At 39.8% G+C, this 25,672-nt stretch overlaps 1 protein-coding gene across 1 annotated transcript in view; it reads left to right on the forward strand.

Annotated features, from left to right (window-relative positions):
* CDH23 (cadherin related 23) overlaps positions 1-25,672 on the forward strand; it is a 639,510-nt gene that overhangs the window by 461,995 nt on the left and 151,843 nt on the right. Inside the window, exon 27 of the mRNA XM_070946306.1 lies at positions 853-1,001. Coding sequence (XP_070802407.1) covers positions 853-1,001 — 149 coding nt within the window. The remainder of the gene's footprint in view (positions 1-852; positions 1,002-25,672) is intronic.

The raw sequence follows: 25,672 nt of genomic DNA on the forward strand, positions 1-25,672 counted from the left end.
AAATTCATTCAACCATGTTTACCCTTCTTGAGCACCAGATTGTTATACAATAAACATGTGGCAAGGACATTCAGTGGCTTATAAAGTATACTGCACAAAATGTAAAATGTCTTCCATCAAGTAAGATATAAAAACGTAACCAAAATCGTGATAAAACTGAGATCTTGCATTCCAAAAATCAGAAACAGTTGAAAAAAAAAAAAGGCTAACGAGTTGCCAGAAACCATGTCTTGATGACACAAGCATTAGTTTATAAGAACTCAAAGAAGTGGTTATTGCATTGTACAATATCAAACCTGGTCTAATGATACCTCTTAGATTAAGAGGAATTAGAAGTAATCTAACAACAGTACTTCAAATATAATCTAATACAAATTAAACAAGAGCTGCAATGTTTATTAGATACCATCTTCATCCTGTGTTATCTTTGTTCTCTATCCCTGGTATTATTGTTGTTCGCTGACATTCCAACCAGACTTAAAGCTTTCCTGGAGTTCATAGACCAGTGTTTTTTCTCAACCTTGGCAACCGTTAAGATGTGATGTTGATGTCCTCACGTCATAAAGTTGCCAAGATGGAGAAACACTGTTGTAGACATAAAAGTTTAGTCCAATCCCAAGTAAGTACCTACCTACCTAGAAAGGTTCATTGCTAGGACTCTTGACAACTCTGAGAAAGTAATGGCTCAGACATTATTTTAAATGAAGATGGTAGGCAGAAAGATATGAAGCATTTCACCCTTATTTTCTTTAGAATTTCCCATGATTGATCATTACGCAGTCAGTGGAACCGGCAAAGCTTTTCTTCTGAACGTTAGGAGATGACCCAGACCCTGTGTTTTTGTTCTCACAGATAATGGCCCAACGGGGAAAAGAAGGACTGGCACTGCAACTGTTCACATCACAGTGCTGGATGTTAATGACAACCGACCCATCTTTCTCCAGAGCAGTTACGAAGCTACTGTGCCAGAAGACATTCCCGATTACAGCAGCGTTGTACAGGTATGCAGCTAAATAAGATTCAATAAGATTCGGTGCACAAAGAGAAGGAGGGGAGGGAGGACAAATGGGAAGCAACAGCTTCGTCTCACCGCAGTCGAGGCTGTTAGCTATAATCATATCAAAAGAGCTCAAATCAGCTAGATGGTGTTAACGTTAGCCAAGGCCTCTGTCTCAGATATGTGCCATTGCATGAACTCCGTTGCAATTAGCAATCACTCATTTCTTCTATCATTGGAAACTCTTAAGCGTAGGTAATGATTTAGAGGCATTAGCAGCCAGGAGATCTAGAATTGACTTTAATAATGCCAGAAAGAAAGGTCCAGTCCAATAGCTGGGACCCAGGCACCGAAGTTAACAGCGTTACAGTATTAGAAGCCCTAAGTTGCAGAAACATAGAACACATTAATTATTTTCTGTTCTATTCAGAAATTAAATGCATCCCTGAACTAGTTCATGGGCTACCTTGAATCAAGCAGTGTCTCAGAGCTAGGTTTTGAGTGTAAGTCAAGTTCTCCTAAACCAGGGGTCTCCAAACTTGGCAACTTTAAGACTTGTGGACTTCAATTCCCAGAATTCCTCAGCCAGCAAAGCAAAGCTGGCTGAGGAATTCTGGGAGTTAAAGTCCACAAGTCTTAAAGTTGCCAAGTTTGGAGACCCCTGTCCTAAACAAATCTGCTTTCAGGAAGATATTGGCTGTCTGGATTTATCTCTGACTATGCATACAAAGCAGCTTTAAGGAGGGGAAAACTGGGGGGGAAAGATTTCACATCTCATTTTTTTCCCCTTTCTGTTTCTCTCTTTGAAATGAACCTTTAACAGAATGAATGCATATATTCACAGAGTTTCTGTGGTATTTTCAGTTTCTCTTCAAACCAAACATTTCTCCTGAAAGAGGTAGTGCTTTGAGCTAGGCCTGTTTTTCTTGAATTCTCTTTTCTAATCAGGGGAAGAAATAATAAAATTGCATCGCTGGGTTCCTGTCACATAGAATTTTTTTTCTACAGCGGGGGTTGAAACCTGGAATATTTGGGATAATATACTGAAGGCTTTAGTTGTCTGGAATAAACATTGTATCAAAACATTGAACCAGGGTGAAATGCTACCGATTTGGACTGGTTCAACTGAACCGGTAGCGATGGCGGTGGGTGGTTCAGAGAACCGGTAGCAACGGCAACGCGAGGCTCTGCCCACCCGCCCAGTCATCATTACTTCCTGGTTTTAACCGGGAAGTAACCTGTTTTATTCCCTCTGCGCATGCACAGAAGGGTTTGCGCATGCGCAGAGGGTCCGCGCGTGCATGTGACATGCACGGGTGAGCGAAGCGAGCGCGCACGGGGCGCATGCACTTCCAAACCAGTAGGGAAGGTAAGTAGATTTCACCCCTGCATTGAACCATGTCTGGTGCTAAAACTGCTACAGAACACGTAAAAACTTGTGTATGAAGAACTTGAAAGGCTTTTTTTTATATAAAAAGAATATTTAAGATACCACATTGCTGATTTTCAGGAACTACAAGGTGCTTTTTTCCATCCCCAAATAAAACTTGCAAGTTGGCTATTTCAGAATATTGATCAATCTCTTTTTGTTCTCAAAATTAAAATGGTCAACATTTCAAAATATTGTCTGGTTTAAGAATGACATCAGTGCTTCAAAACTGGTTTTGTGTACATGGTGCCATCTCAGTATATGACAGTTTCTGATGGAGAATCGTATAGTTGGAAACTAAATTGAACCAAGTAGCCAAATCTTCTGAAACATTATAGGAAGATTGATTGATTGATTGGTCAATTTTTTTTTTGCCATCCATCTCGCGGTTCAGGCAATGGATACACTTCCAAAAGAAAGAGAGAAAGAGTGCCTATAGGGGATCTCCCATGAAATTCTCTGTAATAAATTGGAAATATTGCTTTTCTAGCAAAAATGAAAGGAAAGTCAAAAGTATTATAACGTGAACACAAAAACATTCTCACAAGTCAAATTCAAGAAACAGAAAATCCAATAACCTTTTTAGTTCAAAATCAATTTTATAGCTGAGCCAAGGGAGGCCTTTGGATTAAGCTTGTGTTTTGCCATCTATGTCATGAATCCTTTTAAGTGACTGGCAATATAAACTATTAATATTCTGGACTTGGCATTCTTCTTTGGTTCATGTGAGGAATTGCCATTTATTAATGTATATATTTCTATATATAAGCAATATATAGAATTATAGTACATACTATTAATACATTAAAGAGGCACAAAGATCACTTTTAGGTCAGATTTAAAGGCAATTCTTACATGTCTGCCTTTATGATAGCAAGAGCACTTAGCAATAGCACTTTTTTTTTTTTTTTTAATTTGATTTATATGCCGCCCTTCTCCGGAGACTCAGGGCGCCTTACAATGCGTTAAGCAATAGCCTTCATACTTTTGTGTATTTATACAAAGTCAGCTTATTGCCCCCACAAACTGGGTCCTCATTTAACCTACCTTAGAAAGGATGGAAGGCTGAGTCAACCTTGAGCCTGGTAAGATTCGAACCTGCAGAAATTGCAGGCAGCTGTGTTAATAACAGGATGCATTAAACCACTGTACTACCAAGGCTCCTTACAGTAGATACCACCCTACAATGCTTTACAGCACTCTCTGAGTGGTTTATAATATCAGCATATTACTGCCAACAGTAATATGGGTCCTCATTTTACCAACCTGGAAAGCTGAGTCAACCATGAGCCCTGTCAGGATCAAACTCCTGGCAGTGGGCAGAGTTAGCCTGCAATACTGCATTTTAACCACTGGGCCACCACAATGTAAGAACTACCTTTAAATCTAAGCTCGAAGTGGTCTTTGGGCCTGTTTAGTGTATATTATTATTAACTTTGGCAAATTTAAAGTATGTGGCTAGGGAATTCTGAGACTTGAAGTCCACACATCACAAAGTTGCCAAGCTTGAGAAAAATAGAAATAATATTTCCTAGATATGAATAGCCATCTTTGTAGAGTTAATGTACCATTTGGAACTAAGTTAGTTCCAAATGGTACATTGTAGGGGGCAATTCGTGATGGATTTTGTCCAGTAACTTTTCCCTCATAGTTTTATTGGGAGGAGAGGTGGGAACAATTCATCTTGTATTGATTCTCCCATTCATTTGAAGTCAGCACTACAGCATGTATGCATGCATACATTTGTGTGTGTGTGTGTGTGTGTGTGTGTACCTCCCAACAACAATCAAATTATTTTGGTCATAGACCAGCATAGAATACAAATAAGCAAACATACATCCATTTCAGTAATTCTTCATTGAGTTTGAAAATTCCATCACTACCTCCATTCCCCTTATCATATCCTTTTAAGAAAATATTTCTCTTCAGGCTCAGGCTTTACAAAGTGGAGTATAAACCTGGCCCAATCCTAGAAGGTTGTTATTCAGAACACCAACTGAAAATATGAAAAGCATTTTGGGAAACTCCTAAACAATTTACATCTATCCGATATTGTTATTAATTGATTCCAGTTGTACCAGCATATTATGATACGCTTCACAATAATTATATCTCAGCTTAGAAGCACGAGAACTCCTCCTCTGTCTAAATGCATTTGCAAATGTATTTGTGAAAATCTTTGCTGCTTATTTGTTAAAGCGATTTCCTCCAATGGGCACTAGAATCCTTTATTATTACAGAAGAGTTTATGGCATGGTGTTTTATATCAGTGGCATTGTGTTATTATATTGCACACAGAGAAGATGGGAGCACAATCAAATCATTTTGGCACACACCTGTTTAGAAAAAAGCCGGTTGATAGAGTGTATCAGGGTGTCAAATCATTGTGTAGTTATGCTGGAAGGACTTAAGGTTCTGTGGGTGTGGGTGTGGGTGAGAGAGAGGGAGAATCATGCAGTACAGAGCTAATATAAGATAAATCTTAACATTTGCAGTTTTCCCTTCCATTGCTGATTCCACAACTTCTTTTGATTTGAAAAAAATGACTTATGGGGAACTCTTTGCATTCCAAATGTGTACACAACTGGTCTTCTGGATGCATGTTAGTCATAGGTGGGAGGGACCAAGGAAAAACCTAACTAGGCCCTCGTAATCATAATGATTGGTGCTCAGGTCAATAAGAATTCAAAATATGACTCTGTGGATGGATCCTTTACAGATTCAGCTCTAATGAGATGTGCTGCCTCATCACAATAAAACCATAATGCATACATACATACATACATACATACATACATACATACATACATACAAACAAACATACACACACAAAGACACACACACAAAATTACAAGTTTTGGAAAGCAGGTTCTAAAGAGAAATTGCTAGGTGCTGCAGCTTTTGTAACCTTATCACTTTCATTTCAGTAAGATTATATTGATACTAATACAATCGTACCCTTCTCTTTTATCCTTAACCCCAAAATGTATGTATGCACCGACCCTGTTTCCCCTAAAATAAGACATCCGCTGATAATAAGCCCAATCGGGCTTTAGAGCGCATGCGCTAAAATACCCCCCTGCCCCCAAAATAAGTCCTTTCCAAAAATATTTAAACGCATGCGCAACCGGTCCCCGCCATTTCCTCTCGTTAGGGTTAGGGAGACAGATCTGGAAATCAGGTAAAACGGCAAGAGGAGCCCCATTTTGCTCCACGCTCCCCAAAGTAATAAGACATACCCGAAAATAAGGCCAAGCACTTATTTCAGGGTTTAAAAAAATATAAGACAGGGTCATATTTAAGGTTGCCAGGTGTCCACTATTTGAGCGGACAGTCCGCTTTTTTCACATTATGTTCACTATTTTTTTTCACAAAATAGTGGACATTTTTTTTATTCAAAAGCTTTATGATTATATATTTTTTAATATTTCTCAACGTTGTACTGAAATTAAAGAATTATTCCTTAAACACAAAGAATTGATCAAAGCTGCACAGTCAAATAAAAAATACACACGACAGCAAAGTAAAATGTAATTTAATATTTTACATATTATTATAATATATTTGATGTTTTGAATTTTAAGTAAAGTTTTGAAGTGATTATTTTAATACGTGTTAAAATGTTTGTAAGAAAATATATAATTTAATTGTAATTTTTTTTTTTACTACTTAACACCCCCCCTTCCCCCCCCCCCCGCTTGTCCGCTATTTTTTGGAAGCAGACTTGGCAACCCTAGTCATATTTTTGGGGAAACACGATATGAACATTTTTGCATGTATGCATGTATTCATAGACTCATTCATTTATTCATTCATTCAACCAGTCAGTCAGTCAGTCAATCAATTTCTACAGCCACCCATCTCAGACAAATGACTCTGGTGGCAAACAGTCATAAAATCAGTTAAAACCAAGAACAAACACAACACTAAAAGTAAATATATATATAAAAGCTGATCATAATTGTAGATATTAACATAATAAACACCTGTAGTACATCTAATATTAATAATACACATAAAGTCATTTCCAGTAACGCTCAGTAAGGCTTTGACTATAGCAGCCCTCCTTGAAATACAAATGCCTTTGTTGCCACAAAAGGGGTGAATTTCAGGTGGGGCAGGGATAATAATTTGACCCTAAGTACAACTGCGAATTCCGTTAGCTGAGCTCTGAGATTAGAATAAGGTTCAATTAATAATAAAGTACCATATGCTTGCAGATAACTCTGTTCTAACCAACAACATGTGCCAATGTGGCTTAGATCCTTAGGAAGCTCTAATAAACACAATGCACTTAAAAGGGGGATTTTATTTGGTTGGGAGACCTAAAGGAAATCCAAGAGCAGCAGAATATAGGGAGGAAAGGAAGGAGGGAGGAGGGAAAGAAGCTATTGGAAGAGGCAATAAAAAAACCTACCTTTGAACAGTTGCCAGTTCAGCTGTTGCCAAGAAAACTCCATGGATGTTTCCATGCACTTAACTTGGCTGTAATCATGCCCATCTTGACTGAATGTTTAATGCTGGGCTACCAGAACTGAGCTGCAAAAATCTGGATAATTACAATATTATATGACAGCAGAGGGATTCAGAAAATTGAAGCCCTTTGCTCAGTGGTGAAATCCACATTTTTTTACTACTGGTTCTATGGGCGTGGCTTGGGCGTGGTGTGGATGGGCTTGGTGGGCATGGCTTGGTGGGCATGGCAGGGGAAGGATACTGCAAAATCTCCATTCCCACCCCATTCCTGGGGGAAGGATACTGCAAAATCCCCATTTCTGGGGGAAGGATATTGCAAAATCTTCATTCCCACCCCACTCTGGGGCCAGCCAGAGGTGGTATTTGCTGGTACTCAAAATTTCCGCTACCGGTTCTCTAGAACCTGCTGGATTTCACCCCTGCCTTTGCTCCCTGGTAATGGGTTTTGGAAGGAAAGTTGGCAGCAAATGGAATTACCCATACTTTTCCCTCGGCTGTTTCCCTTTAAGGACCCTTCCCATACCATTTTTGGAGAGCAAGACCTTTAAAAAAGGATGGGGAGAGAATGAAAAAGAAATCAAAAGAATCCCAGCAAGGAAACAGCCATACCTGATGAGGGAAGGCAGCCATGAGTCTTGGCATATCAGAGGCAGCTGAGGAACATCCCCAGCTACAGTGAAGAATGTAGTCACACACTTCTTGCAAATGGTCAGGGGTTGCTTATCCCAACACACAAGCCCCAGAAAATAATTAGCAAACACTGGCAAATGCACCAAGTAGGGCTAAGTTATGGTGGCCGCCCTTCCCACCCCACTGCAGAGACATCATTATACAACCCATCATTTATATGTCTGTATTGTGATGCAGCTGTGGGATGGGCCTTTCCTGGTGATCTCACTGCATATGTTCAGATGCATGAAAGTCTACACCAGGTGTGTCCAACCTTGGCAATTTTAAGACCTGTGAACTTCAACTCCCAAAATTCTGGCGAATACCAGTCGAGGTATGTGAAGTCGCGCTGATTTCTCCTTACTTCCATCCTTGATTTTCCAAAAGGTTGTAGGTTAACCGACATTACAAACAGTTTTTGAAGGCCTGTCAAGAAGGAACATTCCCCCCCCCCCCACACAGGAGCTTCATTCACATTGCAGTAGATTCCATGATATTCCAGTCCTGGTTAATAGGCCCTTTTCTTGGCCAAGTTTCACGTCCGCGGGAAACGGGCTGGGTGCGCTTTACACTGCATATGGATTGTCTTAAGGAACCCAGGCGTTTCCAGAGCTTAAGCTGTGGTTCACTGGCGTCTTCAAAATGATAAGGCATGCACTCGTGTGGCCTGTGGAAAGACGGATCGAGTGCTGCTGGTTTGCATAAAGTGACAAAAAGGAGACCGATGGTCAGGAGGAGAAAAATACAGATGAGGGCAATGATGAAAGGCAAGGAATCCAGGTTCTGCTCAGTTGGCTGTGAGCTCAAGAGAGCCAGCTCGGTGGTTGCATTGAGGAATTCAGGGACACCTGTACTTGACAGGGTCTTGTTTGCTGAATCCTTTGCGCTCATCCTTTTCTCCTGCAAGACAATAGGGTTAAAGATCAGGCAGCACTAACAATTGTATGCATTGACATTTTACGCAAAACTAATGGGGATGACAAAAGACCATGCAAGCCATTTTCTCAAAAAAATTTTCAAAACATAAAATACATCTTTTTAGAGCAGGTGCTTGTTCCGTCATATAATAAGTACAATTATTAAGATTCCCACAAATCAATTTTGTTCCCATTTTTATCCAATTACATCTTTTTTTAAAAAAAAAAAGAAGAAAAAAGAAAAAAAATCTTATTCTAAACATTTATCATTCAATTATTTTGCCCAACATTTTAGACTATAAACACCATTCTAAATCTCTATCATTTTAACAATCAATATTTCATATACATTTCTCAATTTAAGACCCATTACACCAAATCTATATTTCACCTCTTCTTGATCACAACTAATATCCAAATCTTATCAAAAATTTATTTCCCTTTTCTCTTAGAATTTTTACAAAATCAATCAACATTTCGCTCTGTAGTTTATTACTTCCAAAATATTTTATTTTGATTTAGTTACTCCATAGTTATTCTCTAATACTATTAAAATTATTTGGGCTAATTCATAGTTTATATAACTCCAATCTGATTATTTAACTGGTTCAAGCCATTTTCTTCCCTCTCAGTTCTAAATAGTTGAAATTACAGGCAGCCCTAGAGTTGTCAAATTCAATTCAATTCAGATTCAAATGTTTATTGTCAGTGCACAACATATGTACAATGAGATTGGTTGAGCTCCCTCAGTGCACCCCCCCAACACAATACAACTCACAGTGAAGACAGAAAATCCCTAACCCGATAAATCATATTAACAAAACACCCAGTCCTATTGCACCAGTGTGAACATGTTACACATTGCGCCGGCCGTGCAGTCCATCATCGCTGGTAATTTCAGATTGATTTACGAGCTCGATGTTTAGCAGCTCTGCGCGGGTGTAGGCAAAGTTTGCCCCTTGCATTACACTGCATACACATCAGTAGTGGGTTTCAAAATATTTTACTACTGGTTCTGTGGGCGTGGCATGGTTTGATGGGCGTGGCTTGGCGGGCGTGGCAGGGAAAGGATACTGTAAAATCTCCATTCCCACCACACTCCAGGGGAAGGTTACTGCAAAATCCCCATTTCCTCCCAATCAGCTGGGACCTGGGAGGCAAAGACTAGATGAGGGCGGGGCCAGTCAGAATTTTTACTACTGGTTCTCTGAACTACTCAGAATTTCCGCTACCGGTTCTCCAGAACCTTTCAGAACCTGTTGAAACCTACCTCTGATACACATCCATACACACATTATTCCAAGCACCACATACCAGTATCGGGAGCCCAGGGCCACTGCATGTGAATGCACCGCCATCTTGTGGAAAGTTGTGGCACAATTGGGACCAGAACTTCTATCGTTACGCTACGTAGTCATTTTTTTCTTGCTGTGGGTCATTAAGCAAATCAAACAATTGTTAAGCAAATCTTGCTTCACCCCTTGATTTTCCTTGTTGGGAACTGGCTGGGAAGATCGTCATTGGCGATCCCATGATTCCAGGATGGTGCAACCGTTGTAAATACAGGCTAGTTACCAAGTGTCTGAATTTTTAACATGTAATTATGCTGCGATGGTCATAAAAGGTGAGGAGCAGTCGTGAGTTACTTTTTTGAGGACTGTCATAACTTTGAACAGTTGTTAAACAAATTGTTTGTGAGTCGAGCCCTACCTGCAATTCCAAATCTTTTAGTGGCAGAATGTCATTTGCGACCCATCTCTGCTTCTAGATCAGGGGTCCCCAAACTTGGCAACTTTAAGACTTGTGGACTTCAACTCCCAGAATTCTCCAGCAAGCTAGGCTGGCTGGAGAATTCTGGGAGTTGTAGTCCACAAGTCTTAAACCTGCCGAGTTTGAAGACCTCTGTTCTAGAGGCACTTGTGCTGCCAGCAGATAGCAGGAACTCATTTTCAGCATTATTATTGCATAGCAGAGGTCCATACCAGTGGTGGTATTCAGCCGGTTCTAACCGGTTCGGGCGAACCAATAGCTGCGGCTGCGGGAGGCTCCACCCACCTGTCGGGACGTCATCACATCCCATTTTTGACGCTCTGTGCATGCACGGAAGGCCCTGTGTATGGGTGGAGATAACGTGTGCGCTCACATTGGCGAACTTGTAGCGAAGGTAAATGAATACCACCCCTGATCCATACCCAACTGCTCAGAAGTAGGTTTCACGGGATTCAGTAGATTTCATTTCTGTACGTCCACATTGGATTACAACAGTGGAACCTCCCGGTTCGGCCGAGCTGGTAGCAGTGACGATATGACGTCACCGAACCGGTTCTTCCCCCCCCCCCGCCCTCCCACCCCCACACTCACGTTATTCTTACCTTTTATTTGGTCCCACCCCCAATCTATTGCTGCCTCCTGAGTCCCAGCTGATGACTAGAGGGAAAAAAACTGTTTAAACTCTTGCCGCGGGACTTCAAAGGGCCGTCCTACAGCTGATCAGTGTTAAAAGCAAACAAATGAGTTGGGTCGTAAGTGCGAGGACTGGTCATAAGTGCGAGGACCTTCCAGAAATGACTCTGACCAGCTAGCCACGCCCACCTAGTCACATGACCTCCAAGCCACGCCCACAAAATAAGCCACGCCCACAGTACCGGTAGTAAAAAAATTTAGAACCCACCCCTGGATTACAAGCCAAGATTCCGACCCCTACAAGAGAAGTCTGAACTGCAATGCAAAGCATTGAATCTGAATTTTGAATACTTGCATTGCATTTAAAGCAGTGGCTCCTAACCATTTCCACTGCGTGATGCAAAATTAAACATAGAATTTTTATGCAAATTTGAATGTAGGCTTATTATCTAACTATGGCTGTTTAAAATATTCAGAATAAGAAAATAGGACAGCTGCATACATTTGAAAATCCTTTCTGTCCATAGCTTGTAACACCTATTTTGGGAGATAATAACAATTTTCTGATTTTTTTTATTTTTGCTTTTGGAATTTTTTTCCCCACTTCACTTTGTTCCATGTAAAAATTGCATCAACTTCTGTTAACTTAGGAATTTACTGAGACTCCCTACTTGACTACAGATTGTTTGCATACAACTCTATGCAGTCCACTACTACATCGAGTGCTGTTGAAAACCACTTCTCAGAAAAATATAGAAAAAGTATGAACAACTCACTCACCATCTGCCCAACAACTTTAACATTGATTCCCAATGGAAACCCAAATGGGTCCCACCCAGACAAAGGAAGACACATATGACCCCATAAAAAAGGTGCCATACTTTGAACTACATCAACAATGGACAATCCCAAATAGGATTTGCACTCTCATAGCATCTGCCGGGACTCTCTGTATAAATGGGGCACAGTATCCTCCCCTCAGTGGGACTGCGGGGTCCCATGTCAAACATAGCTCCTGGCTGTAAGCTGAGGACATATACCAGTCCCTTATCTGTATATATACCGTATTTTTCGGACTATACCTTTTTTGGAGAGGAAAACAAGAGAAAAAAAAACTGCCTCTGCATCCCAGCAATTTTCCTCCTTGCAGCAAACAGCCTGCTTTAGTTTCATTTTCAGCACAGCCTGATTAGCACAAGAAAAATGTTTTTGCCTCTCAGCAATTTGCCTCCTTGCAGCAAACAGCGGATGCCCACACGGCAATAGGCAATGGCAATCCCTGCAGCCTGAAACAGCTGAGGGTCAGGAGGCTGATCCAACCAGCAACCGACTGCTTGTGCTAATCAGGCTGTGCTGAAGCTGAAACGGGATGTTTGCTGCTTGCTGCAAGGAAGTAAATTGCTGGGAGGCAGAGACCAAATGGTGGGGGCCAGCAGGGGCTACATTCAGTGTATAAGATGCACCCAAATTTTCACTCTCCTTTAGGGGGGGGAAAGTGTCTTATTCTCTGAAAAATATGGTGTATATACAGTATATATATATATATATATATATATATATATATATATATATATATATATTTCTTTTAATTCATAGGTATAAATGTGTGATATTTTCAACATAGGAAAAAACCCTGATTGCAAAAATATCACACATATACATATACATACATATATATATATATATATATATATATATATATATATATATATATATATATATATATATGTCTTTTTCTTTTTTCATAGGCTTTTATGTGCATATTCTTTCTAGCCAGGTTCCACCTATGTAAGCTAAGTTGTTCTTCAGCCCTAGTTGAATGAGATTTCACAGAACTAGGGCTGAAGAACAACTTAGCTTACATAGGTGGAACCTGGCTAGAAAGAATATGCATATATATATATATATATATATATATATATGTGTGTGTGTGTGTATAGTTAATATTTTGGGTTTCTTCCCGTGTAATTGTGGATATATCCCTAAAAGGGTAGAAGCGACGTTTCGGCAGAATCCCATCTGCCATCATCAGGCTTATGTTAGCAGTCATTTTGCACTAACTGACGTTGGAATTTCAAATCTGGTGCTGGTATTCTGGGATGAATATATATATTCATAGATTATGTATGTATGTATGTATATGTATGTGTGTGTTTGTGTGTGTGTATAACAATGCTCTGCTTCAGTGTTTAGATGGCCTAGACATTGGTGTTTATCCATAGCACTTTTTAATGTTTATATTTTATTGGGTTCTAATAATCTAGATGAAATGTTAATATAATTGCTAGTCCATATATGATGTGCCCTATGCTAAATAAATAATAAACCACTTCTCAAGCCACAGAATCGCATCAGAGCATCTACAGACCTCATAGGTTATATGATGCAAAACATCACCACCGTAGGGCTACAGAATTAGAGACCAGCCATTTAAAGTCTGCAAGCTACACCTTTATTACTACTGTATATAACAACTTCTGTATCGGACACTTCTATCGGACACTTGATACAGCATATACTCATGGCAAGGACAATCCAATGTCATCCTTGGAGAACCACTGGTATATCTATTTGTCTGTCCATTTACATATTCTGTCAAGCCAATTGTAATTATGATATAATTACTCGTAAATTTGCACAATGGGGTTATAAAAGGGGAAAAACAATAAAGAATAGTTGGCTTGGCTCACTGCATTCCATCTTCAAGAACGGTGGACTTTGTAGCCAGATCTTATTATTATATTATTTAGTTAATTTCAGAAATAGAGCAGATTTTTAATTGTTGGGGAGGAGAGAACTATACATGCTGTGACGTTATGGATTCAGATTATAGAAGATCTAATTTGACTAAGATTTGGTTTCTTGAGATAAGGGAATGTACAAGCCAGCCTGGGGAAATAGTGGGAGAAAATGGGTGTTTTGATACTCTGCTAATAAAACCTTACTGAAACCTCACAAAACTTCTATGGTTAGGTTTTGAGCGTTATGTAGTGAAGGCATATGATGAAATCATATATGCTTACAGGCTTGATTTAGTTTTTTCTTATGCCGACATTAATATTCATTCTTCCCTCTACGTTCACAGATTAGCTTGTTTTGTGTACCCAGATACAAAAAAACAGTGCCAGCTGCCTTAGCCAGATTCTTTCCCCGTAACGACAAAATGTTGAAACACAGAGGGCATGCAAATTAGTGATTAGAGAAGCTGGATGTTTTTTTTGTTTTTTAAAGTCACAATATTGCACATTTTTTTAATGATCCTGTACTTTTGATGGCCAGACTCTCTGGCAGAGCTGTCCAAAGTTCTTCAGCAGTTACATCCAAATAAAAAAAAAATAGGAAGAATGATCATTCAATTCCAGCCTTAGCATGGTTTTGATAGATTAAATGCTATTACTTTATGCCACATGACACCATATACTGCCTGCTAGGAAAGAGATCACACTCCACAAACATCTGAAGCTAACAAGACCTAATCACCATCTGGATTGCCTCTATATTGTGGAAAAATCTCTATTCACCACAACCCAAATACTGTGATTGCTTGGCTTAGAGATACTCTGCATAGTTGACTACTTTTGGCATTCTAGCACTTTATTTGCTTATATGACTCTATATCCTTGGCGTCAACGTTGGTTGTCAATCAAACCTGTAGTAATCCATAGTTCATGAACAAAAATGGAAGAAAAACATGATGTGATGGGTTTATATGAAAACAACCCTAGGTGGAAGGTAGATGGGCTTTCAGATATAGTACCACAGTGGTGTATTAAAAATTGTAAAAAGCAGAGATTGGATGGTAGATAAATTGGTTGCTTGTTTGGCAGCTATTTTTTTTTCTACATGAATTTAATCCCAATGCTTGTCATCAGATACACAACTCTCCACAACATGACATTGACCATTTAGAATAACAGAGTTGAAAGGGACTCTGGAGGTCTTTTAGTCGAACCCCCTGCCCAGGCAGGAAACCCTACACCACTTCAGACAAATGGTTATCCAACATCTTCTTAAAAATTTCCAGTGTTGGAGCATTTACAGGTTCTGGAGGCAAGTTGTTCCACTGATTAATTGTTTTAACTGTCAGGAAATTTCTCCTTAGTTCTAAGTTGCTTCTCTGCTTGATTAGTTTCCGCCCATTGCTTCTTGTTCTACCCTCAGGTGCTTTGGAACAGGGGTCACCAACTGGTGGTCTGTGAACCACTGGTGGTCTGCGAGAAAATTTTGGTGGTCCACAGAAAAATTATTTGCATTTTTTATATTGCACTAAATCAGAGGTCCTCAAATTACAGTCCCTGGGACAGATACGCGCAATGAATGCTTGTGTTGCTGCAGAGAGTCTCCCCCTTCGGGGTCTTTTTGTGTAGGTCGGAGGGGGGCAGAAATTCTGACTTGGGGTCTGCTTCGGCCTCCTGTTGCGGGGCTTCGGGCGAAGGCTGGAGGGAAGCACCGCTGGTGGCAAAGAACCAGAGGGCCTTGTTCCAGTGGGACTGCATCATGGCCTGGAACTGGCTGACTATCTCAGCCCGCTCAGCCTCCAGGCGCTGGCACCTGGCCTTGAACTCCCCCAGGTCTTCTCTCTGCTTGGAAAGCCTATGCTTGTAGTCCTCAGTGAGGTGCTTCTGCTGAGCCTTCTTCTTGGCCAGATCCAATTTGAACTAAGCCAACTGTTTTGCCAACTCTTTCTCATGGTGGCTGCTTAGCTCCAACAACTGCTTCCTGTAGGGGGCCTAAGGAGCCCAGGCAAGGAGGCAAGGAGTGGCTGGGAGGGGAGGGGCAAGTAGAGGCCGGCGCAGCGCCCCTCAATGTGAGTGACATTGAGTTGGCCACACCCACCCAGTCACATGACCACTTAGCCACGCCCACCCAGCCGGTCATTAGGCAGATCATATTAGTGGTCCACAAGATTTAAAATTATGAATTTAGTGGTCCCTGAGGTCCGAAAGGTTGAGGACCTCTGCTTTGGAGAATAGTTTGACTCCCTTTTCTTTGAGGCAGCCCCTGAGATATTGGAACACTGTTATCATGTCTCCCCTAGTCCTTCTTTTCTTTAAACTAGACATGCCCAGTTCCTGCAACTGTTCTTCATATGTTTTAGCCTCCAGTCCCCTAATCATCTTTGTTGCTCTTCTCTGCACTCTTTCTAGAGTCTCCACATCTTTTTTACATCGTGGCGACCAAAACTGAATGCAATTTGCACTGTTTAGTTCCAACTTCAGTGTTAAGTGTGCTTTCATGAACTGTTCTGGGTTCCCCCCCCACTCTCTAATATAAATGCTAAATTCCCACAGTCATGTTAGGGTTTTTTTCATTCACCTACTTTCACAGCAATATTTTTTCTTTAGCAAGTTTACAGGATTTAAATATTTTACAAATAAAAAAATAAAATGCTGTTATAAGAGTGAAATATAAATGTCATTTATAGTTCACCCAGGTTCTAAATTGAACCTTTAAAAGACTAGAATAATTAACACGAACTAAATAATCAGTTCCAGAGCAATTCTAAATAAAACAGAAAGATATTATGACAAAAATAGCAACTGAATCGAGCAACGTACGGTATATATGGAAAGGTCAGAAGAAAACAGATTTAACAAGCAAAAGAGCAATGCACCAGAACAAACCAGAATTAAAGTGGAATAACTATGCAAATCAAAACAAACCAAACTTCAGCGCAATAGATACTTCATTATTTCCCAAATAGAAGTACCTGATTATGTGAGCCCATCTTATATCTCCAGCTGAATCAATCTTAATTGTTGTTGTTGTTGTTTTGGAAACTTAATTAGGTTTTTTTTTTTGCAGTTGTTTTTTATTACATAAATATTGTAATTTTTACTTTTCTTCTGTTGTCCAAAGACGTCTCTGAGGTCATGTGGCCGGCATGACTAAATGCCAAAGGCGCACGGAACACTGTTACCTTCCCACCAAAGGTGGTCCCTATTTTTCTACTTGCATTTTTTACGTGCTTTCGAATTGCTAGGTTTGCAGAAGCTGGGACAAGTAACAGGAGCTCACCCCGTTATGCGGCACTAGGGATTCAAACTGCTGAACTGCTGACCTTTCAATCGACAAGCTCAGCATCTTAGCCACTGAGCCATCACGTCCCTCTTTTTACTTTTACCAAACATTTAACATTGAAAGACATTTTAAAAAATATATCTTTGACCCTACTTTCCAGAATGCCCTAAAATTTAGATAGCCAACAAGTATGAACAAGTATAGTTTCTCCCATTTCAGCAGGGGTTGGACTAGAAGACCTCTAAGATCCCTTCCAACACTGTTCTGTAAATCTGTAAGATTCCACGAGATTATTCTAAGTATTTCAATCCTCTCCCCATTTCCCCCCTCCATTTTTTCTCCTTTTACTTAGTTATCAATTGTAAATAGCCATTATCTTAGTATATCTCAATGGGAACACCTTTGTTTCATTTAACAGTGACTCTGATTCCTTCTAACATAGCAACAATTTTCATATATATCTGGGTTTGTGGTAATCACTCAATGCAGTCAAAGTGGTGGTTTTCAAGGTTAAAATCTTTGAGGGAGATGAGTGGTTCAGAAATGTGAAAAATGCTTAAGTAAACAAATATAGTTTCAAATGTAGACTGAAAATGTTCTTTCAATACATCCGTGGATATAAGTAGAACAAAAAATCCAGTGTCTCTTCGCGTTCTTTAAATCCTTTTGCAAATTAAAAGAAACAGGATGCTTTGCATATGGCTCATTCGCCTGAACTCAGACTAATCCCTTTCATTTGTCAAGTTTCAGCTAGTTACCATAAAATGTAAAAAATAATAATTTTCTACAGATCCCCAATATCGAGTGCAGTTCTTGCTAAAGAGCAAAACTGTTCGTCTTCTTAAAAAACCATACTGTAAAATCTATGGTATATGTTTGATTTTTTTTCTGGATAAAGTTTCATGTCACTGAGTTGAAATGTTTGTAAGCAATATAGCTAAACTGTCCTTCGAGACAAAACTATTACATAATGCATTTTGAGGTTTGCAGTGATTCTTGCAAGGTATTTCAAGTCTCTATCTAGTAAACACACACACACACACACATATACATACATACATACATAACTGTATTTCTCTGCAAAAGTGTCGATCAGGTGTATCAAAATACTGAAAAGAGCAATTTATGTGCATATATTGAACAAGTAATCTGATAACAATGATGTTAAACCAATCATCTGTATTACACTCTAGAGACTCATCAGATAATAACATACAGGGAATACAATTCCTGCATATTTATTTTTTTTTTATTTTATTTTTTTTATTTGATTTGTATACCGTCCTTCTCCAGCAGGACTCAGGGCGGTGAACAGCCGAGATAAAACAGAGCATACAAAATTTAAAAAACAGTTTGAAAGGTAATTAAATAATTTCGGCCCAGAATTTAAAACAACCCAATTAAAACCAATTTCAAATTAAAACCGAAACGGATGGGATCAAGCCAGCCCAGCTAGGTGAAATAAATGAGTTTTCAGGGCCCGACGAAAAGTCCGGAGGTCTGGCATAAATTATGGACTCCCCAAAAATCAGGATATTGGCAAATAATGTAGACCAAAAAAAAAAGCCTTACAGATACTGCAAAGTCCCCAATGGGATGAATGCAAATATTTTAGTCAACTTTTCCCAGTACTTTTTCTACTGAACAACATTTAGACGAGGATTTCCCTTTTCTGCAAGCCAAAGAGAGAACCAACCCTGCTCAGTGATTAATTTTAGATATTTATGTACCTACAGAATTATCTAAAAAAATTTTATGCCTGCACTTTTCTGATGAAGTACACAAGTTGAAACTAAACAGAGTCACGTGAAAATAAGCGGAGACACATTAATTGAGTAAGCTTCTTGAATGTTATCCATTGTTCCCCAATCGTAGTTGTATGTGGTGGTAACCCTGTTATGCAACCCACTATATATATATATAACCTGGCTAGAAGAAAAACATATATATATATAATACATTTTAAGACACAGATGTGTATCTCTGCCTTGTAAAAGAGGCCTTGGTTTATTAGTTCCTTCCAGATGCATTTAAGCTGTTGATGATTAAGCCTACTTAAACATTAGCTGCTATGTCCTTTTTCTGAAATGAAAAGCAACAAAACCAGAGCAAATAAAGAGCCTATGGATGCACTGACCTTTTTAATTGGAAACGCTCCTAGGAGAAACTGCACCACCTTAGCAGCAGCAAACTTCTTAGATTCCCTGTTTTTATCTCTCAAACCCCTTTATTTCACTGCATTGTTTTTCTTGCCGGGTCCCTTCAGCTTTTAAAGTTGGTTTGTTGATTAGTTCTCCTTGCTCACCATTCCCCTTCTTTTGGCCTCTGTTGTTTTCCAGCCCCCTGGCAATTTGGGGGAGGGGTGTACCCAGAGAAGTGGAGGGGTGGGGGGAGAGAAAAGAAAGAGAAAAAAAGTCTGCTTGTAAATAATGAAGAGCTACCGCAGATTCCCAGCGGTACAAAATCGGAGGCGCTTATCATTGTATTCGATCTGGAAGATCATGTCATGGACCAAAATGCTTTTCAGATATGAGTTTATAAGTGGATTACTATTCTTTTCCTCCAGTGTATCCAATCCCCTGTGAAAACTTTAAATGGTACGGTCTGGAGTCTGTTCGCCCGAGTTAACAGTTCACTTTGGACCAGCAGTTGAGAGAAGAGGGAAAAGGAAGGGAAGATTAATTTCCTCCTGGGACAGGAGAGAAATTTCCTTGGGTCCACACTGAATATTCCTCTCCTCAAGGCTGCCGTCTTCCATCTAGGTTCCCTATAGATCTTGCTTTGCTTTTGCTCTTGTAGGAAGTTAGCACCCCCCCCCCCCCGCCTTCCTAGGAAAATGAGAGATTTTAGGAGATATTATAGGGGCAGAATATTTCCCCTAAAAGGGAGGCAGAAACTCAGGGCCCCACCCACCTTTGTTAATGGGCCATTAAGTCCTGAGCCAGTCTATTCTACATAACAAAGATCTACCTCCTTCTATGGTTTTCCCAGTTGCAATGTCTGGCTGTGAAAGTTGGACCATAGGCCTTTGAACTTTGGTGCTGGAGAAAACTCCTGCAAGTAACCCTGACGGCTCTTTAGAAGACCAGATCCTGAAGATGAAACTCAAATACTTTGGCCACCTAATGAGAAGGAAGGACTCACTGGAGAAGAGCCTAATGCTGGGAATGATTGAGGGCATGACTAAACACCAAAGGCGCACGGAATGCTGTTACCTTCCCACCAAAGGTGGTCCCTATTTTTCTACTTGCATTTTTTACATGCTTTCGAACTGCTAGGTTGGCAGAAACTGGGACAAGTAACAGGAGCTCACCCCGTTGTACAACTGTTGGAAGAAACATCCTTCTAGGTTCTGCTCCAAGTGGGGAAAAATTCACTGGAAACATGGAGACTGCTTGGAAAGATGGTTTAATGGTGGACAGGATCACATGGCTTGAGTTCCTGAACAGAAAAGGGGCAGATACAGTAAATCCTTGGGTTTTTATGCTCTCTCTGGCTCTGCATTTCCTGGGGCCCCAAAAGAGTATCCTGATTGGTTGTCAGACTCCCAGGGGGTGGGGGCCTTGCTGGCTGATGGTCACATGTGCTTCCCAGGTCACATGTGGTGAGTTTCTGCTGCTATTGTGCAGATGGCTAATCTTATCTTTGTTGGAACTTTGGCAATTCCTACTATGGCTCTGCCTGAAGGAGGCAGATCTTTGTTATGTAGAATAGACTGGCCCAGGCCTTAATGGCCCATTGACAAAGGGTGGGGGCAGGAAGATGGGAGCTGCTTCAAAACATGCTTATCCCAGGGAAATATAATATTCTGCCTTTTTCATATTTCCTAAAATATTTCACTCTTCCAGGAGAGGGATGGGTGCTAACTTCCTACAACAACACTAGGGATTTAAATCGCTGAACTGCCGACCTTTCGATCAACAAGCTCAGCGTCTTAGCCACTGAGCCACTGTGGCCCTGTCCACACTAGCTTACATGAATCATCATCATCATCATCATCATCATCATTTTTTAATGTAAGCTGTCTACCCTAGCTTATATGAAAAAATGAAGAAGAATATTATTGCAGAATAAATATTCCTTAGGAGATGTAATTTCAATTTTCACAATGTGATCTTTGCCAATGTTTTACTCTCCACCAGTTATCACACATTATTTCAGTTGGCACACACATATTAACTTACCCTTTTCAAGACTTTCTCAAGCAGAATAACAGAATATTCTGTTATTCCACCTTTTGGGAAGAATGTTTGGTCATTATTTTGTTTTTTTCCAAAGGGCACTGCCTGTTCATATGTTTTATTTATATTTCCTCTAATTTTGAATAACATTTGCAAAATGCTTGTAACGAAGTCTCCCATAATGTGCACGTTTCTGTTCTCACCAAGGGAATTTAAGGAAGATGGTTGCAATAAGCCATAGGAACACCAGGTGGCGGAATTGGGTTGTATTTCCACAAAGACCTGAAAATATCCTATTATGCACACTGTCGCTGAACTGAGGAAACAATGCATTGTCCTACCTCAACTTCTGAAACAACCACTGCTGTGGGTGACACCTGAGTGTTAATAGCAATTTAACTCACTTAATTTACTTAAACCCAGTAATTCCTGAACTTGGATTCTTGAAGTCTGTAATTCTGGTTTGTTTATTCTTTGTGTTATCCTTAATCACTACTTTTACAGCCTCCTCAAAGATATTTTTGAACTGAAATTCAACTGTTTATTGGTTCCTGTGCTCAGTGAACCAAATGCTGGGTGTGGTGTAAAAGGAGAAGCAGCTAGATTTCTGCTACTGGCCTACAGTAATTCAAATGCTGTGATGAAATCTCCACCAGCCAGAAGCACAGTTATTTTTCTGTTCAGCGAAGTGCACTATATAATGTCTGGTGTGAAGTTTTGACAGAGGAGATTCTCCTACACAGAGGAGATTCAGATCCTGGATAAGTTCCCCTTTGAATATTACATGAAACTTGGCAGCTAAATACAGAAGTGATTGTGTATTCATCTCGTGCTTCCTCTGTAACCTCCAAGAAGCTTCAGTGATAGATTTGTTGTTGGAGATGTGCGTCCCTTTATCTGTGCTCTAGTTGAATTCAATGACTTTTGCAAATCCTACTTGGGAAATACTGCGCTGAAGCATTTCGTGAGGAGCACCTGTAAAAGTGGTGGAATTCTACTTTTCCCACCATCTTCTCTAATGCAATTTTCCTAACTCTTAAATATAGTCACATTGTGTGTTTTTCATTCTTCATGTTTAGTAGCCAGACATATATAATAGATATTGTGTTAATATGTAAACTAGATTATACTACCTATCTGAAATGGAGGGGGGGAGCACAGAAATATATATCTATCTCTACCTCACAGGTGTCAAACTTGCAGCGTCACGTTGCTGTCACATGACGTATCGTGACGTTTTCCCCCTTCGCGGAGATGGGGTGGCTGTGGCCTATGTGTGACGCATCTGGCCCATGGGCCGCCAGTTTGACAACCCTGGTCTACTTCTATGAGCAGTGTGGTGGCCTAGAGATGGAGCTCTTGCCTCACAATCAAGAGGCACAATCAAGAGAAAATATCTGCTGCGAACTCCACATAGACATCAGGAAGGGCATCCGGCCAGTAAACGCTCAGCTCCATTCAGTCGTCCCGATCCAAGGGATTATAGATTATTAAAAATGTGTGTGTATGCATGTGTGTGTGTACATGTACACACATACATATGCATATACATGATGGGGAGAACAGAAATGTGATACACTGTTATTTGCATATTAGATTTAAATTATATGTCTCTCATTTAAAATGGTTGTCCTCTCTGCAGCAGTATAATATCTAGACATAGCAAAAAGAAGCATAGATTTTTTTTTCATCTCAAGAATAGCTATCCAGCTTCTTCGAGTTGTATGCTAGCAATGGGTGCACTCCCACAGCCCTCCAAAAGAATTTGCCAAGGAATACACAGTTTTTCTTACACTACAAACAGACACACACACACCATTTGTTTATGTGTGATTAATATGTACATATTTTTTCCTATCCATATGGTCTCCATTGATTGTAGAAAAGCCTTTGTCTCAATCATGTTAAGCTGTGGAAGGTGCTCAGAAAAATGGAAATCCCAGAACATCTTACTGTCCTCATAAGAAACTTATATTTCTTATGAGTTTCTTATGACTGTCCTCATAAGAAACTTATATTCAGGCCAGAAAGCCACGGTATGGACAGAACATGGTGAAACAGAGTGGCACCAGATTGGCAAAGGAGTATGACAAGGGGTGTGTATTCTCCTTTTATTTGTTCATTTGTGTATGCTGAATTAAGGAGAGCTGGATTGGGAGAAGATGAGCTGGGTTGTGAAATTGGAGGAAGAAACACCAATAACCTGCATCATGCTGATGACACTATTCTAATGGCTGAAAATGCAACAGATCTGCACACTCTAGTAATAAATGTCATGGTGGGGGGAAAAATTGGAGCTAAAATTAAATATAAAGAGGACCAAACTAATGGCAACAGGTAGAACAACCAACATTAGTATTGACAATGAAGACATCAAAGTGATTAATAGCTTCTGCCTCTTATGATCACCTATCAATGGTTTTTTTTAAAAAAATCATGTCTGTCAAGAAATCACAGACTGCCCCCAGGTAGAGCAGAAGTGAACAAAATCATGCAATCTATTTTGTTCTCTGTGATACTCTATGGAAGCCAAAGTTGGACTTTGAAGAGGTAAGATAAACATACTCATATTTTGGTATTGGAGAAGACTCCTGAGAATACTGCGGCCCAGAATTACTTTGGCTGGTGCAATGGGCAGCTGGAAGACTAGGCTACAGACAGATTATTCTGGAGAAAATCTGTGTCAGTGATGTAAAACTTTTGGACTTGGCATGCCCAAAATTCAGAAAATGCCTACCAACTCTGCCGTGTGCACCCACCCCCATCCTCCTGGGAAAAGAAAATCAATTCTTTACATAATTTATTTTTTAAAAAATATAGTCGTGCTATGTGTGGTCTTGAGTATTTCAAAAAGAAACATTAAATAATTACAGAAATGAAATAAGAGTAAAACAAACTCAGACAAACATAAAATAACAAAAAAAAAGCAGTTATTAAACCAGTTTCATTATTAAAAAGAACATCATACAGCATATTAATCGTACAGAATGAAAACTGCAATTATGCATTAGTATAACATAAGAACAAGTGAAAGAAAAAGCAGTGACTTAACAATAGAGAAAACAATATGCACACTGATAGTTGGGCTTAAAATAGTGTGCTAAAACATTATTCTGCTTTTAATAGTAGTTTTGAATAGAGCTGGGGGAGAAATGTGGAACATTGCATTTTATTAGATTAACATCCATGAATTTTAAGACTGAAAATAAAGGTAAGTATTTTGTCCACTTCAAACCCAAGAATTAGTACTAACTTCATCTATCAATCAGTTCCTTTTGTCTGTTTTTAATATTGTCTAATGCAGGGGTGAAATCCAGCAGGTTCTGACAGGTTCTGGAGAACCGGTAGCAGAAATTTTGAGTAGTTCGGAGAACTGGCAAACACCACCTCTGGCTGGTCCCAGAGTGGGGAGGGAATGGGGATTTTTCAGTATCCTTCCCCTGGAGTCAGGTGGGAATGGAGATTTTGCATATCCTTCCCCTGCCGCACCCACCAAGCCACACCCACAAAACCAGTAGTAAAAAAAATTGGATTTCACCACTGGTCTTATGTCAAGAACAATATCTCCCAAAATTTATATATAGGAGGGAAAAATACACATAAAGCCACTGCTAGATTCTTAAGGGTGCTGAAAGTTTCTGGTATTATTGTTTGAAATGATCATTTGCTCCAATACTGGTGAAATAAAAATTCCATATAACTCCCAGAAGAAGAAAAAATGCCTCTGCAGGACGGCTCTGGGTTGCATGAGGCCTTCACTCTGGAAGTAACTTTGGAAAATAATAGTTTTGCAGCCTCCAAAAAGCATGGAAAAGTCCTGTTCTCAATTTTTGGAAGCTCCAGAGCACACCACTCTCTTGTGTGACTTCCAGACAGTCCAGGGCCCATATGAAAGGGCACCACGTTCAGCCTGAGCAAATCAAGCAAGTATGGGGCATACTCGTATGTCATTGAAAATAACATGGCATGTCCCCTGTGGCTGGTATGTCATAGGTTCACCATGGCCAATCGATGTGGTTGCTAGGAGCCAAAAATGACGTGATAACATGTAATTAATCACAGCTGGCTGGGGAATTCTGGAAGTTGAAGTCCGCCAGGCTTAAAGTTGCCAAGATTGGAGACCTCTGGTCTAGTGGTTAAAGTGCTGACCTAGAAACCAGGAGATTGTGAGTTCTAGTTCCACATTAGTCACAAAAGCCGACTGGATGACTTAGAACCAATCACTTCCTCTTAGCCCAACTCACTTCACAGGTTTGTTGCTGTGAGAAAATCAGAAGAGGAAAGAGTATTCAGTATGTTCATCACCTTGAGTTATTTATCAAAATAATAAAGGCAGGATATTAATAAAATAAAATAAATAAATAAGAAATGTAATTTATGCCTGCTAAACATAAACATAGCAAGTGTCTGCTCCAGACCTAATGTATTCATATTTAATAATGCCCTAAAGAATAATATTTTCCATTTTGGGATTGATTCTTCTATACCTCTTTCCACTTCTTTCCATTCTTATTTTACAGAATGCGGAATAATAAAATATTTTTTTCCTGTGACTGATAATATTTGCCATTTTCCTAAC

This window comes from Pituophis catenifer, unplaced genomic scaffold (genome assembly GCF_029215685.1).
Source record: "Pituophis catenifer annectens isolate HBS135680 unplaced genomic scaffold, rPitCat1.0.hap2 SCAF_6, whole genome shotgun sequence".
In the NCBI taxonomy this organism is placed as follows: Eukaryota; Metazoa; Chordata; class Lepidosauria; order Squamata; family Colubridae; genus Pituophis; species Pituophis catenifer.